The sequence below is a fragment of the Symphodus melops genome, assembly GCF_947650265.1.
Source record: "Symphodus melops genome assembly, chromosome: 8".
Taxonomy (NCBI): Eukaryota; Metazoa; Chordata; class Actinopteri; order Labriformes; family Labridae; genus Symphodus; species Symphodus melops.
The window spans coordinates 11,291,601-11,309,961 of record NC_136698.1 but is presented as its reverse complement, the minus strand read 5'-3'; the positions used below and the strand labels follow the sequence as shown (position 1 = coordinate 11,309,961).

Sequence of the window (18,361 nt, the reverse complement as noted above, 5' to 3'; positions counted from 1 at the left end):
CAACATTTTTAATCATAGTGTTTGCATGTGTTGTGAAGGAGACTTTTTTTGTTGTTGATCAGAATTGGGTTTTTTTATTGCCAAGCACATTTACATGTATAGGGAGTTTATCTTGGTGTATTTCCACAGTGAACATGGGAAATAAGGCTAAAATAAACGGAAATAAAGTAAAGTATAAGAAGCAAATGTTCATATGGATCACGTATTAGATAAAATAAATAATAAATAATTGAGCGGTGCATAATGGATTGTGATGGAGGGCCACAAAGGTCAGATTAGTGTCATCCCTTAAATTCACGCTTTTAAAATGTAATTATTACACTTGAAAGTATCCAATCTAAAAGCGTAGACTAAATAAGGACAGTGTACCAAGTCAGTCTGGTCTAGTTGGACCTTACAGGTGTTAATGTCCATCTGAAGTACAATTATTTCACTATCTCTCTTCCTCCCATCTTCATGGGTGAGTTATATGAGACATTTGAAATCATGTTATAACAAGTGTTACATTTGCACAGACATCCAATATGACAGCACAAACTACGTGGCAGATATATCTAAATATTTCTATCATATGATATAACTATAAATTAAACCTTTATTGCACCTTGGGGAGTTTGCCTTGCACCCTAGAGCATAAAACATTACACAGACATTTACAGGACAGCCAATAAAAACACACTAAAGTATCAACAGTCATTGATTTAATCTTAACTTCACTTTGCACTTTACTAGCATAAGCTGCGCCTGTTTATTCAAATTACATCCTTATCAAGTCATATTAGTCGTATTATATTGCCCATTAAAGTGTCCCATCTGATAGGCAGCACCCAGTCTACTGTCTACTTTGGACACATGGGCCCTTTGCACTGCTCCACCTCTGTCAGCCTTTTAGTGAGTGTTGTGTCCTTACACAATGTAGGCTCTGCTTCCTCCAACACATTATGATAAAAAACTTAGAATGACTTGCACACATGATGAGTTACAACACATATATTTTGGGTAAAGTGTTTAAAAGCACAGAGGTGATGGGCAGTGTTACGTAGGAGGTACTTATCTGATGTGTTTTCTGTCCGGGCTGATTTGAAGGTAGTACCATCAAACAGGAAGTCGACTGTCACTGTGTGTCCTTGTTAGCTAACGAGCTAGTTAGCTGCTACAAACAGGCAGGCAAATGTGGACAATTTGGAAAGATGAATTAAGCCTTGCCTGAAAAGACAGTTTAAAGAGATATTCCGTTTACTCGTTGTAGATTAAGAGCACCATGTTGCGTGTCGGGAGTAAAGCTGCCTGGTAAGTTTTTATTGTGAAAAGAAAAAAAAACCCCGCACACAGCCGGTCATTGTGACAGCTGAGGACAGCGAGGATAGCGACCTGCTTCATGAAACTAGCGCTCTCACTCATCATAAGACACATATATTAATGTCTTCGTTCATTCTGAACCTTCCCAAACAGTTAAACTTATATGTATTATGATCTACAAAGCGGTAAATGCTGCTGCTGCTGCTGTGTATTTGGACGTAGCCTGTTAGCTTAGCTAGCTGGCACAGTGAGTCTGATATTCAGCTCAGGTGTAATCTGATAACAAACATGATGCTGTTACCTCATCACAGTTTAGTCTCTGTCAACGCTATGTTGTAGTATATTGTGGTAAACCAATTGATCTTTACAGTGAGTTTGAATGTTGATTTAATAAAGATTAACCTCTAAGTAGTGTATCTATGTAGCGTAAACATAGTTTGGGTTTGTCTCTGTCAAGTCAACTTTATTTATATAGCACATTTAAAACGGATAAGGCGGACCAAAGTGGTGTACATCCATTTCAGTAAAATACATTTCATCCAAACATCACAAAAATTGCAAAGGCAAATTTAAAATTAAGTTAAAATGCGTTGTGTTGCAGGTCTTGTGCTTCCAAATTGTAGCTAAACCAAAGATAATTTGTTTTCTCATGTATCGTTTAATACCCTGTCATCTCAGCATGGCCTGCAGGAACCTGGTCTCCACCAACATGGGGGTGAGATTTCGAGTACCCCTGCAGAAGCTGCACCCTCTGTCCCGTGCCATCCACCACCGATACTCCAGCAACACAAACCCTCAAAGAACCCCTCATCGCACTGCAGCCCGTTATTTCACTTCCATGTCACGGTTGCCCATGCGACCACCTAAGCCTCCCCCGGGATCAGGGGGCCGTGGCCATCAGCAGCAGCGCAACTTCTGGGTGGCCCGCCTCGCTGCCCGCTTGCTGAAGCTGCGATACATTCTGCTGGGCTCTGCGGTGGGAGGAGGCTACACGGCTAAAAAGGTCGGTATTACGGGTCTCCAACACAGAGTTTCTCAATTATTCACATCTATTTCTTGCCATTAACTGCGAGTGTTAAGTCTGTTGTTATCTCACCGTCACAGAGTTTAAGAACTGCAAAGCAGTCACTTTAGATTAACAATAAACAAACAACTAATGATAAAGTGCTGAACAATGATCTTACATACAAGGTTTAACAAAACATTTCTCTTCAAATCTGAGAGAGCTATACCCAGCCTGTCTCTATACATGGTTATACAATGATTGTTATTAAGAAGGCTAGAACATGACGTTGCCTTTACCCTCTCATTTTATCTCCAGACCTATGATGAGTGGAAGGAAATGCTGCCCGATTTTAGTGAATACAACTGGGTCATTCCAGATTTTGTCTGGGAACTGAGTGAACAAATTGATCTTGGTAAGAGCTGTGATTTTTGCGACATGATTGATGTGGGTTCTACAAAATACCTGACTTTGTCTTACATGTGAAAGATGGTTGGTTTAGAAAAGTCTCATATACATATTTACGACTTCATCGAAGCTGAACAGTGTTGTAATATGAGGTAAAACATTGGACCATTTGTCCTATTAACATATTGTCTCTGCATCCAAAGACAAACTGGCCAAAGCTCTACCAGAGATAGAGGAAATAGCCAAACTGCTACCTGACCTCGACAAGATAGGAGAGAACTTCACTTTCATCAAAAGCCTCCTTTCATCTGGTGAGTAAACACAACCTGCACTGTGCCTTCCAGCTGCTGCATACTAACCACATAAAATCACTCTTTGTTTGGGTCTGGTTTTTAAAATGAAGACGACATTAATTGTAGAAGTAACAATAACAGACATGTAGCTCATTTCTACATTGGATCTGTCTTTTTTTTAATTGTATGTATCTAATCAGTGCGGCTGTCACTGTGCTATCCTTAAAGTGTTGTTTCCTTTTGCTTAAATTGGCCACAGCAGAAAGAGATTACATATATATGAGTACTGAAAAGTTCCTCTGTTATGCTTTAGTGCTCTGCTTTTTCTGCATCAGACCTTCTTACTATGGTTGTGGTTGTTCAAATACTCTACAAAAAGCACATCTGTCAATATAAACGTTCTTGATTGTGTTCAGCAGGTTTTGTAATTGATTTTCTGCTGCTAAACGATCTCAAGAGTTCTAAAGAAAATGAACTAACCTCCAAGATCCTCTAAAAACATGCTTTAAAATTCAGCTCTTTGAGTCCAATCTGACCTAACTCAGTTATTCTTTTTTATCCCTACTCCGGGAAGTAAGACAGTTTTCATTATGCAATATTAACAATTAAGTTATTATAGTTTAGTGGCAAAAAGATAGAAACAAATAGACGTTGGGCTTCTTCCGGATGAAGCCCAGTACGGGTTGTGCTTTTTAACAGTTTCTTAAATGGCTGCCTCACTGAAGCTCTGGCACAGCAACAGCTTTGTTTAAATACACTTCATCTAGCTGTGTCCCTGCTTCGACCACCATCCCTCAGCTTCTGTCGAATATGATTTTTTTTATTTTTTTTATTTTTTATCTTGTGTTGTTCTGCCTTTTCTCATCCTCCCCTCCCCTCCTCTCCTCCTCCAACGTTCTTCACAGGTGTGAGTTTGGGTAGTGAAGTCAAAGGAGCTTCTGGTCTGCATCTGTTGTTAGGTGTGTAAACCTGCACTCTGTAGCGCTGCCCTCTCTTCTTCTCTCTCTGTTTAACCCCCGCCCCCCTCCTCCCAGGATCCCAGCATCTTCCCAGGACATTGGCTTCCATTATGCAGACCAGTGCTGACTGTAATGGCTCTGTTTGAAATAAACACAGATTAATTGATGTGTTCAGTGAAGTATATGACCTCTCTTTATGATGAGGAAAATGTTTCAGCTTTGACTCAAGATGCTCAAAGGAATAGACTTTATTTGGCATCCGTTGCCCTTCCCTTCAGAGAACCTAGCTTAATATTCTCACCAGAGAAGTGTTAAAGAAACAAACACTATGATAAGAAGTGTTCTTTCCTTGTCTGAAAAACTCTAAAGTGTGATAAAATGTCACCCTTTTTCTTTCTTTTTTAACCTGGCTGTCATTGGCTGTCCTTTTTCCGACCTGTGTGGTGTTTTTTTTTTTTTCACCTCCTTTGACTTCCACCCTCTCTCTCCTCTGACCTGACTGCCTTCTCTAATGACATTAACATTCACTAATCTTTGGGATGATCTCAGTCTGCTTTTAGCTCTCAAATGTTTGGGAAAAAACTACTGCAAGTATATTTCATAAAGAGGATTCACCATAGCTTAAATATGCCAGGATTTTTCCAAACATTTGAAATCGTAGCCCTTATTCTTGTCCCTTTTCTCTTAGCGACCGACATGTCTCACATTTCTATCTGGCATCTTGACACTGTGGGCATTTTAGTCTCCCTAAGCTTCTTTGATATCAGCACTCAATAGCCAAAAAAAACCCTTTTCAAAAGTAAGCTCATTTTGTGTTGTTGTGTCTCCCTTGGATAGAAACGTCAGGTGATCCTCCGCTTAAAGCCACAGACACATCTGCAGCAGCCACACAAGATGGCAACGACAAGCAATACAAAAAGGCAAGTACATATAACCTGCTTACAGTTTTCAGCTTTTGACTTTACCTACGCTTGTTCTCACTCAGCTCCTCCTGAACGCAGCTTGGCTAGCTTTCACCAAACTCCAGTGGACTGAGTGCAACTCTAATCAAAGGAGCGTACCAATGAGTTTATGTTGCTCTTTTTAATCAGGATGTTAAACCGAATGTGAAACATGTCTCGACTCGACTCGGCTGACAGCCTGCAGTAAAGTCAAGATAAGGATTTTAGAGGCCATTTGTTAATGATATAATGAAACAATGGCTCCTTTTGTTATTGTCATGCAGAAACAGGATAATATAATACACTTTTAGTTTTCCTCCTGTAAGTTGAGCTGGTACCACAGTGAACTTTCTCTGAAGTTAAGCTTTGAACAAAAACCCTCCAAACATTTAGCAGCTTCATGTTTTAATGGAAAGCGCTCATTCACACAGATGGATGCCTGATAGTTTATAGTTTATACAGTTAATTTCACTTCTGACTGAACTCTTCATCTGTGTCCGGGTGTCATTGACGTTCTCCTCTCTGTTTCTTGTTCATTTTGTTATGTTCCACAAAGTGGCCTTTTCAGTGTCCCTCTGCTTCACACCCATGTTTTTCTCTGTGTTATTTGGAAAACTGTCGAGAGTTATTGTTTGAAGAAAAAAAAAAAAAAAAAGTTGGCTCATCAATATAAAAAAAGAGCATTAAGAAATACATGTGGCTTTCCTCTCCTTTGCGCTGCTTTTTGTCTGCAGTCATGGTCCCTAACATGAGCACATGAAACACAATGTTGATGTTGCTCTTCAGATTACGTTGAACTGATTTTGTATTTGCTTTTTTCAGAAGCAAAAAAACCTCCCCAAAAAACGAAATCACCGCTAATGAATGAAGTCATGTTGGGGAACCTTGAACAAAACATCTTCCACCTGCTAAACATACGCTTTGTGATGCTTTTCCTGATAAACAAATATCCCAGCGCTTTGCTTTGCTTATATAATCATCATCATCATCTTATTTATTATGTTCAGAAGTGACCAACATCATTGTGTTGCACATGTTAACAGAGTAGGTTTCGCTTTCACTCTTTCACAGTTCTGAAACTATAAAGTGTCAATATAAAAAGCCAGTGGCCTCGTCGTCTCATCCATAGGACGTACAGTCATGTATCTACAGAGGACGCGGGACAGTGAGGAAAGAGTTAGTGGTGCCACTTGCTGAGAGGTGCTGATTGTGGTATTAGTCACCTCCTCTGCGTTCAGTCTGGCAAAGTTTGGCATCTTCTCTTTGTGTATGAGAGAGACTGACTTTGTTGGGTCACACTGATGTTGGTGGCGAGATTATCAAAGCCAAAGTCCTTAGGTCTTTTTAACTGGAGCTTTGACTGTGTCGTGATTCTGAGACGCTTCTGAGATTCATGAGACAGAGAACCCGCAGGCCTTGTTTTTCTCTGTTTTCGCCCTTTGTTTGGATGCAGCATTGTATGACTGACCAGCCCATCAAGCTGGTTGTCTTTTTTTCGCCGCTCCTGCCTGTCTCTCATTATGGCGTACCCCAGCAGGGTCTGCTGGGCGAGCTCATTCTTATTCAACAGCAGATCCAGCGGCACGAGGAGGAGGTCCGGCGGGCCGCAGAAGCCAAAAATGCGCGTCCCCCACCGCCAGAGCCTGCTCCCAGTCCGCCTCCACCTCCGCCTCCGAACCCCAGTCCCCTTCAACAGAAGCGCAAGGTGAAGGTCCCACCCCACTTAGATTCGCCCTATCCCACCAACGCCTCCAGAGAAGAAGTACAACAAGAGCAGTTCAATGTATTCGCCCCGACAACAAGAAAGATAAATTTAACACCAGGCTGAAAAGAAGTGCTTCATTTACCCCGAGTGTAAACCTTTCAGGTGTGTTGCAACTTGACCACGCTGCAGTTGGTTGCATACAGAAGTGTCCTGTGTCACACTTGTCAAGCACTTCTCGGACCTCTGCTGCAATGGATTGACATATTTATTCCCACATTATTGCAGCAAGTTTAAAAGTCCAATAGGGGCCAACAAAAAAAAAATCCAGTTTTTCAGCTGATGTTAAATTTCTCTTCTGTTCTCGCTGGCGGTTTGAATATTCAAAGAAAAGATTTAATAAACGAGTCCGAAGTCCCAACTGAAGCGGTAGTATTTGTCAGTGTCTGATGTGCAGAGGCTGGCGAACGCTTTAACATTGAACAGCTGCAAAAATAATTAACAAGCCTAATAGACAAATCAGTGCTGTGACCATAACATGAATACTCGTGTTCCTGACACAAACAATGTGCCATTCGAGAGAAACCATAATTGAAGATGATAAATAGCGGACATTGATATTTCTTCGTGTACCGTGTTAAATGAAGAAATAAATTCTCTCAACTCAAGTATTAATTGCATTGTTATGCCACATGAACGCTACAGTTGTTTCTTATCCAGTCCTCTGCTCAAATGTGTGTTTTAACCCTTTAAGCCAGTTACAGTATTTCTACTAGTGCAGACAAATTGGCACGTTCATGATTTAGTCTGTCCCCTTCAAAAACCAACTGGAGCCTCCATGTATCAGCCCGTAGTCTGCCAGCCAATCGGTTGCGAAGAAGGCATGCATGCGACTAATGAGCTTCAATAGGAGTCCCCAAAGGAACAATAACGTAGCTCTCCCATACACGGTTGGGTCATCATCAGCAGTCGTTCATGTTCTGATGTGCTGCATGGAGTGGAGTGGCAATCCGCTGCATGGTGTGAGCTGCACTTCTGGAAGCTAACTTGACTGGACTGATGGTAGAAACCTTTAGCTTAGGAGAAGTTTTTTTTTTTTTAATGCCTACAGAATGATCTTAACTGAGGAATTCAAAACAAATCATTTGAATGCACTCTGTGGGATTTCAAGCAAGTTTCGTATCCTGGATATAGTTTTTAGTCAAATAGTTTGGTGTGTTTCTTAAATTCCCTTTCTTTTGCTTTAAAAATCCCTTCTGTCCTTGTGTTCTGTCTCCTGCTCTTTGTCCTGTCCGTCGTCTTGATGACAATATTCCAAGTGTGACATTTGATATGCTCAATCATTAAAGAAATCAGGTTGTAATTGCTCTATGATTTAGTGATTTATATTTAGTGCCTGTTGGTGAATCAATAGCTTGATGAAGTATGAATCATACCCGATGAGTAATGTCTGCCTGACATCTGATTTGTGTCCCTCTCTTGTTGCATTAACTTGACTCTCAACACTGTTCCTCTCTGTAACACAGTGTGCACGCAATCAACCTTCATGGTGCTGATGGGATTTCATGCTTGTGGAGTCGCACAGCAAGAGTCCTTTTCTTTTCTTTTTTCCAGATAAGAAAGAAAGCGTAACCTATTTTCTTTCTGTTCTTCTTTCACTTCTTTCACTGTAACAAACAGTCATCTGACAGAGAAAAGATAGACCAGCTTCAAGAAGAACTGCTCCGTACACAGGTACAGTGGATCGTGGTTCATTTTCCATTAAATCTAAATTAACCATCTAAATTGTACAGTTTGCACAGAGGAATATTTGTGCCATACGAGTTATTCCAACTAAATGGAGTTCGGGTCATCCATCCAGTTTTCTTATATGCTGCATATGTGCTTTTAGAGTTGGTGAATGAGCTCTCTTAAAGGATTGAAATGGCCTCAAATTGTAAATGTGTTATTTAATTTGTTAGACCTGTTGGATAGTTAGCGGTGTTTTACTCTTCAGCTTCAAAGGTGTAGCATCCTGTCAATGGACCACCACAGCCGTTATTACAGTCCTAAATCTACCAGATGTGAGGCATTTACATTGTTTCACATGATGCTGATGTTGATACTGGTGGTTGTTTTTTTTGTTTTTTTTCATATTGTTCGTCCCGCAGCTAAAATATCAGCGCATGCTGGAGAGACTGGAGAAGGAGAATAAAGAGTTAAGAAAAGTGGTGCTGCAAAAAGATGATAAGGGCATTCACCAAAGAAAAGTGAAGGTAGGCTGTACATAGAACCACACAATTCATACTAATATATTAATCAACATTTCCCAAAAGCTCAACCAAACTAAAGATTCCTGGTTTTCTTTAAAGTTCCTTGAGATGTTTGTTTGCTGTTGCTTCATTCTGCTTCGCCTTTGGTTAACCCTTTACTGGCGTCGTCACTCTGAATAGCATTGTAAACTCAATGCAATGTAAAGATGCATGTCATTGATATGTTTTCCTATTTTCCTCCCTCCTGTAGAAATCCCTTATTGACTTGTACTCCGAAGTGTTGGACATCTTGTCTGACTATGATTCAAACTACAACACCCAGGACCACCTGCCCAGGGTAAGGAGAGCAGTCATACTTTGTTCTACATGTCATTGATTTCTCTTTAAGGGAGGCTTTATTCGTTTGCTTTTTCCTCATGCACAACATGTAGGACGAATAGTTTTTGGGGCGATATAAACATGCTGATCATTTTGTTGAAAACCTTTTTTTTCTTTTTTCTTGGTAAGCTGGTAGCTCACATAAATCTTTAAATGTTTATTATATTTCTTGGACCCTGGCCACTTATTTGCATGTTTCCTTCACCACTTTTTCCTCATGCCTTTTGGTCCAGCTGCCCTCCTAAGCCTCCTCTGTCTTTATATCTGTATGTTTTTTTTCTCTGTTTCAGGTGGTTGTGGTTGGGGATCAGAGTGCTGGAAAGACAAGTGTGCTGGAAATGGTAGCCCAGGCTCGGATCTTTCCCAGGGGCTCAGGAGAGATGATGACACGCTCTCCTGTCAAGGTATGTGGGACCAGATGGACTGATGTTTGTATGATCTTTATTTTCAAACAACACAGATTTACAAATTGTCTTTTTGTTGTTAAAATGCTCATGACATATTTCTCTTCACCCATTACCATCCAAATTAAGGTTGGTTATTTTAAAAGTTGCCATTTTAAAGAAGTAGAAGATGTGAAGAAAAACGGTTACTTTAATTGATCTAAACTTCTGACCACTTTGATCTGATCTCCTCAGGTCACACTCAGTGAGGGACCCCACCACGTGGCCATGTTCAAGGACAGTGGCCGAGAGTTTGATCTTTCCAAGGAGGAGGACGTAAGTCTTTCAGTGAACGAATAAGTGGATTTGAATCCCAACTCATGGTTGTCTGTTTATTATAATATCTGTCCTCTCTTCCTCCGTGCAGCTGGCTGCTCTTAGGCACGAGATTGAGCTGAGGATGAGGAAGAGCGTGAAGGAGGGACAAACAGTGAGCACTGAGGTAAGACGGTGCTTCCATTCTCATTGATAACAAAGCTGCTCCTTTTTTTTCCTTTTTTTTTTTGCAAGAATAATAAAATTCGTATTTCTATCATGTCAGACAATATCCTTGAGTGTTAAAGGCCCCGGCATTCAGAGGATGGTGCTTGTCGACTTACCAGGTGTCATCAGTGTGAGTATTTGACCATTTGACCAAATTTCACCTAAAAAATACAAGTTTTTAATGTTTGATTTTTTTTTTTTTTTTTTTTTTTTTTAGACGGTGACTGCAGGCATGGCAGCAGATACTAAGGAGACTATTTTCAGCATCAGCAAGGCCTACATGCAGAATCCAAACGCAATCATCCTCTGCATTCAGGGTGAGCAACTAGCATGCTGTCTGCAGTCACAGAAATCCCACTGAAAGGCAGCATATGACATTGTGAGCATGGAGATGGAGCTTCAGAACATAGACGAACAGACCCGTTTACTTATGTCCCATTGTTGTGTTCGTCCACCTTTCCTCTTCTTTTCCTCTTCTTTACAGTCATCATTATTCTGTAAACTGTACTCTAATCTTCTGGGACTTGTGTTGCTTCCCGTCAGATGGCAGCGTGGATGCAGAGCGCAGCATAGTAACAGACTTGGTCAGCCAGATGGACCCCCAGGGGAAGAGAACCATCTTTGTCCTCACAAAGGTGGACTTGGCAGAGAAGAACCTGGCCAGCCCGAGCAGAGTAAGACAGCGAAACCTTTACAAAAACATTTACACTTTTACAGTTAATGGATTGACACTTGTATCAAATCCTCCACAGGGTCTTTGTGCACTGCCATACCAAAAAAAAACAGTGTCTATAGCCGACATATGATTGGAATATCTATTTGAAATTTGGTAGGAATCAATTGTAATTATTATCATCCCTCATTGCAAGTTGCATCAAGATGTGAAAAATGGTGGGAAAGCCTTCCTCAGTCTCGATCTAAAACCAGTTACAGATTCAGATTTTTTTTTTCCTACCTTGGGGAAGTGTCAGCAGATCCACACGAGGGCGCTGCTCACATCTTTTATACCGTGAGGTTCCTTTACCAAGAAACTGTCGGGGAAGACCGCATGGATTAAAGTTATCAATCAATGTGGTGTGATGTGATTTATTTTTTATACATTTTTAATGACATTTATGGTCTCTCAGTTCATGCGTGTGAAACGTGTAGTATTCTGTCTGTTATTTTAACAAGCCAACCACAACTTATGGTCTCGTCTGTTCTGTGTTTGAGTTGTCCTGCTCTGTGTAGAGGAGCGTTTTCCAGACTTGTCATGTTTGAAGGTCAAAGTGAGCTTATGTATTTAATTCAATAATGTTTTTTTTTTGCTTTGGAGAGTCATTGAGTTAACTATAACATAAAAGACAGAAAGATTATCTGCTGAAATAAATGGCGTGTACATGAATTACATACTGTGTAAAGTATTTCATGCCTTTCTTTCGGGGTGGTGGGAGATCTAGCCGCCACTCCAAATGAATGACAGAGGGAAACACTGACTGGATTGTTGGAATCTTTTTCAGCAACTATTCCGTTAAAAGAAACCCAAGAAGCAAATATATTCTGTCCTAGAAATGGTGACTGCTAAAAGGAAAGCGTGTGTTTGATACTGTAGATTGAGTCATCCTTTTAAGGGCCACATGCGAGGAGCTCCTCGGTCACTTGTTACATATTGGAAGACTCGTCTGTCAAGAGATGATTTTTTTTTTTCTGCGTGAATCCCTCAGTCTGTACTCTGAGGTGGACTAGTGTAACTTTGTAGTCATCTTCTGCATTTTTTTTTTCTCTTTTAGATCCAGCAAATAGTGGAAGGCAAGCTGTTTCCCATGAAGGCCCTGGGATACTTTGCTGTAGTGACAGGAAGAGGTATTATCATGTTGCATTTCAATTCACATGATTTAATTAGAACTCAGGTCATGATCAGTCCTTAACTCACTTACTAGGATTTTAAAACAACAGGCACAGATTCTTGGCTTTTCCAACTTTGTTTCAAATCAACGTTAACCAAATTGTGCTTGACTCATATCTTGCTCTGCGGTCGACTCGTACAGGTAGCAGCAGTGAAAGCATAGACTCCATTAAAGACTATGAGGAAGACTTCTTCCAGAACTCCAGATTACTAAGGTTAGTAACACCCCATCCATTGACATTGAATTCCTACTCTTGGATAAATACTCTAAACTTGACATTGAACGTGTCTGTGCAAAAGGGATGGCATGCTTAAAGCGCACCAGGTGACCACAAAGAACTTGAGTTTGGCTGTTTCTGACTGCTTCTGGAAGATGGTGAGGGAGTCTGTCGAGCAGCAGGCCGACGTCTTCAAAGGTATGAACACACTTGTGTGAGTGGATATGGTGAGTTTTTATTCATTAACTGTGCAGGGATCAGATGCTAATCCTCTTTATCTTCTGACGCCCCTACCTCCCTGTACTGGCTCTACTCAGCCCACCCTGCCCACACTTTTTCACTATCCGGCCTCCCAACTGCAATTAGTCTAGACAATCACAAGCCCGTTGCTAACAGTACAGGAGATTTATGGCTTTGAAACTGCAGTTCCCACTGGCCCATTGTGTTGTGTATTGATCCATATCCCATCAAATCGCATACAGCTGGCCTCCATCCTCCATGCTTGGCGCCGATGTGGCCCCACAAACCAGCAATTAGCCTAATCCCCACTGTGGATAGGGAGCTGTGGAAAGGGACAGCATGCTGAATGTGTGTGCGTCTCTCTCACTTGTATCCCTCTCTGTGTGCATGTATGAGAATGAAAACTGGCTTTTGATATAGATTGGGAAATTGGCACCATCCCCTCTTCTCCCAAGAGACCAGTTAGGACAGTGAGTGTGTCCTCACCCACTTTTATTAAAGGATAGGCTCCATTAGCCATCTGAAAGCTGACTTTATATCATACCAAGGCAATAGGTTTGTTCGTGGCCATGACGTAGAATTACTGTTTGATGGAGTATAACATCAAAGGGTATAAATAAATGTAGACTTGCGAGATATGAGGATCTTCCATGCATGTGAACGAGCATTTATTTCAGCACATCCAAAGACATTTATTTGAAACGTTGTCGCTGTCTCTCCTCTCTCCTCTCTCCAGCTTCTCGCTTCAATCTGGAGACAGAATGGAAAAACAACTACCCTCGACTGAGAGAGCTGGACAGGGTGAGAGATAAGAATACATTGGAAAATGAAGGATTTCTATCAAATCCAAAACAAGACCTCGTAAAACGACACAAGGGGGGGGGGGAATCGTGTTTTCTTGAAAACAAATTTTGTAACAAGTTTGTCTTTTTTGCAGAATGAACTCTATGAAAAAGCCAAAAATGAAATATTGGATGAAGTAATCAGTTTGAGTCAAGTGACTCCCCAACACTGGTAAGTCAATTCTGAGTTCCTAATTTAGGCTTTATTCTATTGGTTAACGCTCCCAAGAGGAATTTTCAGTTTGGGTATATTTTGGCGCCCCCCTGTGGATGAATAAGTTTGTGTTGATTAACGCTGTAAAGTTGTAAGTTGTTTTTTGTTTTGGACAAAATTCTCCTGCTGCTGTCTTGTTAAAGTCAGATTTATCTCTGATTGAATGTTATCTAGCCGAGCGGATGGATTGAAAACATATGCTAGTCAGGTCTTTTTAGGTGCCACAGTGTCGAGTGACACAGATCGTTGAACCAGTTTACCTGAATAGAGGAACAAATGGGAAATGTAAAGGACATCTCAACACTGACCTCATAGCAGCATAATCAGGCATCAGTATTCATTTCAGTCTGTTTCATAAGCAGCTAAAAACTCCTGACAGGAGCTTTAAGGATCCTTTAACATAAAACCTGTATTACAGGGGAAATGTATTTATAAAGTGAAATTAGAAGAATGCTATGCAGAACGAGAACTTCACATAAAAAGATGTGAATTAAAACACATGTTTATATGTTAACTGTGGTTTTGAACCATTACAGGATTCAAGTGCCAGATCATATTCTGGTTATGCTCATTATGAAAGTTTTGTTCATGTACAGCGCATACTTCTGCTGTTCAGTCATTGTAAATATAGAACGTCATTTTACTCATTATAGTATTTTTAAACACACGGTCTAGAATTTAGTTCTTAATTAGGTGACCCATGAAACGGTAAGCACTGAACTGTGAAACATCTACCTGGGCTTCAGGCTCTGAACAAGGCTGCTTGTAAAAGACACTGCAGGTTTGTCTTTGTGTGTATTTATCTGTTCATGAGTGCATAGTTCTGCCTCTCCCCCAAAAGAGGAAAACCTTGCTAAATGAGATATATGCATCGTTTTGTGGTCGTCCCAAGTGTGCGTGCCGTCGGTTCTGTTTGATCAATACTCTGATGAATGGCCCATGGACGGGAACAGGGGTGGCCCTGTTAGGCAGCCTGCAGCCAGCAAACGCTATTGAAGATCGTGCTTATTGACAGTGAGGAGAGCCAGTCTGAACAAAAGGGGAGCCTAATGAAATATGAGCATACGTTTATGATAAATGAGAGGAGCTGAACACTGGCTTCATCTCACAGGGACTTAGGGAGGGTTTTTTTTTTTTTTTTCTTCCATTGCCACACTTCTAAAGAAGGATTCTGTGGGAGTGTGGAGGCTGGTAGCTTCTATCGCAGTGATGCTTGAGATGTATTGGAATGTACAGTCCTACTGCAATCACAAAATGAAAAGGCTCTCCTTCCCTTAATGTTTTCCTAAACCTTGTTCCTTCAAGAATCTTACATCAGCTTTTGACCGTTAGATCCATCCCAAATGTAAATTTTAGAAATAAGAAAACCTCTGTCTCTACCTGACTAAATACAGACAACCAACATCACAGTAGATAGAGTTGCCATTTTTTGTGTCTTTCCTCGAGTCACTGGAAGCTGACTTGACTTTTGCTTCAACCCTTCCAGGGAGTCCATGCTGCAAAAGAAGCTGTGGGAACGTGTTTCCACTCATGTGATTGAAAATATCTACCTACCTGCTGCCCAAACAATGGACTCTGGCACCTTCAACACCACAGTCGACATCAAGCTCAAGCAGTGGACGGACAAGCAGCTTCCACACAAAGCACTAGAGGTAAAGCAGACCGTCAATCGTTATTTAGCTGGTTTTTAAATCTGTTTCTTAAAGGGAATATGTTGAGATGGGATCATATCAGATATTCAGAGGTGATGGTAAGTTGAGGATGTTTTTAAAACGGGAGTTTGGAGGGTTGATTTTAAACTGTAGCGTTCTCGTGGTGTGTTAGTTTTCACACTGCTGAAATTAAAGATCAGTCAGGCACTGGTGTTAGGGTAATATGAGCCTTTTCTTTGCCTGCCTTCAGATTGCCTGGGAGACACTGCAGGAAGAGTTTGCCCGCTTCATGGCTGAATACAAAGGCAAAGACCAAGACGACATTTTTGACAAGCTGAAGGAGGCTGTGAAGGACGAGAGCATCAAGAGGCACAAATGGAACGAGAGGGCCATGGACAGCCTGGTAAACACACAGTAAATCCTTTCATTCTAATGCAAGGGCCGGGGAGAGCGCGAATACTTCTCACAGGTCTCGACAAAGGCACAATATCTTTTTGGGGGGAAATTTTTGTCAAGAGATCCCTGTCGCTAACATGGGTGCATTTTCCTGTCAGGGAAACATCTGGTACAGAACTCAATATTCATTGTTTTGACATCAGAGTTAAACAAATAATGGGATATTTTATTGTTGTGTGTGTCAGAGGGTGATCCAGCACAATGCTCTCGAAGACCGATCCATCACAGACAAGCCCCAGTGGGATGCAGCGATCGGGTTCATGGAGGAAACTCTGCAGTCCCGCCTCAAAGACAGTATGTTAGCCATTTTAGCTTCTTTTGAATTCACTTATACCAGTCCTGGACTTCCCTCCTAACCCTGTCATAACGTACCTGTCAAAGTGTCTTAAAGCCCCTCGTAGAGATCTAGGCTTGAAAAAGGGAACATTTAGTAGTGTCATGTTTCATAGATGTTAAGAACAGAGACCACTCGGGAGCAGCACCTTAACCATCTGACCTGCAATTTCTCATAGATTTCGCCCTTTATGATATAAGATTAGTTTGCAATACAAGGTTAAAACAAGTTACAGAAGCAGGTATTGGAAAAGAGGTCAACACTCTTCTTTCTCTTTGTATTTCATCCTTCCTGTTGTCCTCTTTTACTTTTGTGTTGTAGCTGAGTCAGTCATCAGGGATATGGTGGGACCAGACTGGAAGCAGAGGTGGCTGAACTGGAAGAATCGTACGCCAGATCAGGTCAGATATCCAAATGTCTCCAAAATTCTTTTTTTTTCCTTTTTCTTTTAAGACACCTATTACCATAAATTTAAAAAAACGTGCATCAATTCTTCATAGTTTTTTCGGTTCTTCAAATATACAGATACATTAAACAACCATCTACTTTGGACGCAGCACTCACTGCCCTTTTTTTTTCTTCTCCCTTTTACAGCACATTCGTAATGAAACGAAAAATGAGCTGGAGCGCTTGCTGAAGCTTCACGACGATCACACAGCCTACTTGGCCAACGACGAGGTCACCACCGTTAGGAAGAACCTGGAGGGACGAGGGGTCGAAGTCGACCCGGTGCTGGTGAGATCAAAATATCCTCAACTCAGCGTCTGAAAAAGAGACAGGACTAATTTATGTGAAAGTACTAAAAACAATAACAGTAGAAATAATGTAATAGTTTGAGTTTTAATCATGTTGTCTTTGCTCATTTAGAGCAAAAAGTCCTCATTTTGAGTGTGTCTGTGTGATGTATAAGGTGCATGTTCCCTTTTTGATTGTCTACATTCCAGTCAGTGCTGAATAACGTCCTTCCTATCTTCAGATCAAAGATACGTGGCATCAGCTGTATCGCCGACACTTCCTACAGAACGCTCTGTCCCACTGTAACCTCTGCAAGAGAGGTTTCTATTACTACCAGAGACACTTTGTTGATTCTGAGGTAACAATAGAAATCCTACACGTCTGACTTTTTTACATTTACAAGCAGCAGAATCTAAAGGGGGAGTGAATGAAAAGCTAAGTTGGATGTTTAAACGTTACAGTTGGAGTGCAATGATGTGGTACTGTTCTGGAGGATCCAGAGGATGCTGGTCATCACAGCCAACACCCTGCGACAGCAGCTCACCAACACTGAGGGTAAGTGTTGGGTGGCTAAATGAAAGATTCAGTCACGCAAAAAGGGGTGTCCGCCATTCACAGAACAATAAACAGAATTGAGATACTTTTGAAGCCAGCCTCTTGGCTACGCTTCACTTTTTCCTTCTCACTCAATTAGCGCTGCATTATCCTGTCACAATTTGATCAGTCATCTTATTGTGATGTATGTAGTTGGGTTTAGCTGCTTTGTAATGGTTTTTTATCCCTTCCTTTAACATTTTGCTCTTTAAGAAATTATTGCAGTTTTCTTTGCAATAAAAAAAACAAAACGTGATCACCCTAAAGAACGAGGCCACATAATTCCAAGCTGTCGAGATGTGGTTATCTATATAAACCTAACTACTGGGCTTAGCTATGTTATGTCCATAACCAGTTCACCACCTTACATACGGTATGCCTCTTGTAAGAATTAAAACCTCTGTCAACCATTCCAGTGATTGACACACATGTTCATCACACCGTTCATGGGGGACAAACGGAAGGAGGAATCTGATGCACTGTTGAATTAAAAAATTGATTGTCATGCTTGTTTCCCGATTTCACCTCTCAGTGCGTCGGCTGGAGAAAAATGTGAAGGAAGTGCTGGATGACTTCGGGGAAGACCAGGAGAGGAAGAGCCATCTTATTACTGGTCGCCGAGTCCAGCTGGCTGAAGATCTCAGTAAGTCACTCAAATACTTTACAGCAGCAAAGTTATTCCTATTTATAAGTTACATGAAAACAGTCTTTACTTTAAGGGCAAAGTGAAAGATGGTTTTGCTTTGATTTTGTTTTGAAAGGGGTCACAAGTTATCTTTGATAACCCAAACTGGAGGTGTTTTAAGGCCTTGGTAAAGCTGCCAGTAGGTGGCAGTAGTGCTTAAAGAAATAGTGTTGACTAGTTGCTTGTAGCAGAAGTTACTCAGTAGAGCATCCTTAAAAGGCAGATTTATTGTTTTCCCATTATGAGCTGCTGCCTAATGGCAAACACGACTTTGTTGGAATAGAAAAAGAAGGAGTTGGATTGTGTCTTCTCATAGTACCCACCTGCACCATGCTGCTCTGTCTA

The 18,361-nt window shown here is 41.1% G+C and overlaps 1 protein-coding gene across 4 annotated transcripts in view; it reads left to right on the top strand.

Moving 5' to 3' along the window:
- Positions 1-1,067: 1,067 nt before the first annotated feature.
- Positions 1,068-18,361, top strand: part of opa1 (OPA1 mitochondrial dynamin like GTPase) — a 32,503-nt gene continuing 15,209 nt past the window's right edge. Inside the window, exons 1-29 of one of the 4 annotated variants that reach the window (XM_079350096.1) lie at positions 1,068-1,290; positions 1,978-2,302; positions 2,621-2,717; positions 2,914-3,021; positions 3,909-3,962; positions 4,800-4,882; positions 6,441-6,608; positions 8,286-8,339; positions 8,756-8,860; positions 9,108-9,194; positions 9,526-9,639; positions 9,874-9,954; positions 10,046-10,120; positions 10,220-10,291; positions 10,379-10,478; positions 10,705-10,835; positions 11,931-12,003; positions 12,189-12,261; positions 12,347-12,462; positions 13,241-13,305; positions 13,442-13,518; positions 15,047-15,212; positions 15,463-15,615; positions 15,854-15,962; positions 16,324-16,403; positions 16,597-16,737; positions 16,979-17,095; positions 17,199-17,292; positions 17,864-17,974. In XM_079350096.1, coding sequence (XP_079206222.1) covers positions 1,262-1,290; positions 1,978-2,302; positions 2,621-2,717; positions 2,914-3,021; positions 3,909-3,962; positions 4,800-4,882; positions 6,441-6,608; positions 8,286-8,339; positions 8,756-8,860; positions 9,108-9,194; positions 9,526-9,639; positions 9,874-9,954; positions 10,046-10,120; positions 10,220-10,291; positions 10,379-10,478; positions 10,705-10,835; positions 11,931-12,003; positions 12,189-12,261; positions 12,347-12,462; positions 13,241-13,305; positions 13,442-13,518; positions 15,047-15,212; positions 15,463-15,615; positions 15,854-15,962; positions 16,324-16,403; positions 16,597-16,737; positions 16,979-17,095; positions 17,199-17,292; positions 17,864-17,974 — 3,058 coding nt within the window. In that variant the 5' untranslated portion in view covers positions 1,068-1,261. The remainder of the gene's footprint in view (positions 1,291-1,977; positions 2,303-2,620; positions 2,718-2,913; positions 3,022-3,908; positions 3,963-4,799; positions 4,883-6,440; positions 6,609-8,285; positions 8,340-8,755; positions 8,861-9,107; positions 9,195-9,525; positions 9,640-9,873; positions 9,955-10,045; positions 10,121-10,219; positions 10,292-10,378; positions 10,479-10,704; positions 10,836-11,930; positions 12,004-12,188; positions 12,262-12,346; positions 12,463-13,240; positions 13,306-13,441; positions 13,519-15,046; positions 15,213-15,462; positions 15,616-15,853; positions 15,963-16,323; positions 16,404-16,596; positions 16,738-16,978; positions 17,096-17,198; positions 17,293-17,863; positions 17,975-18,361) is intronic. The other 3 variants (XM_079350097.1, XM_079350098.1, XM_079350099.1) reach the window with 3 other exon arrangements.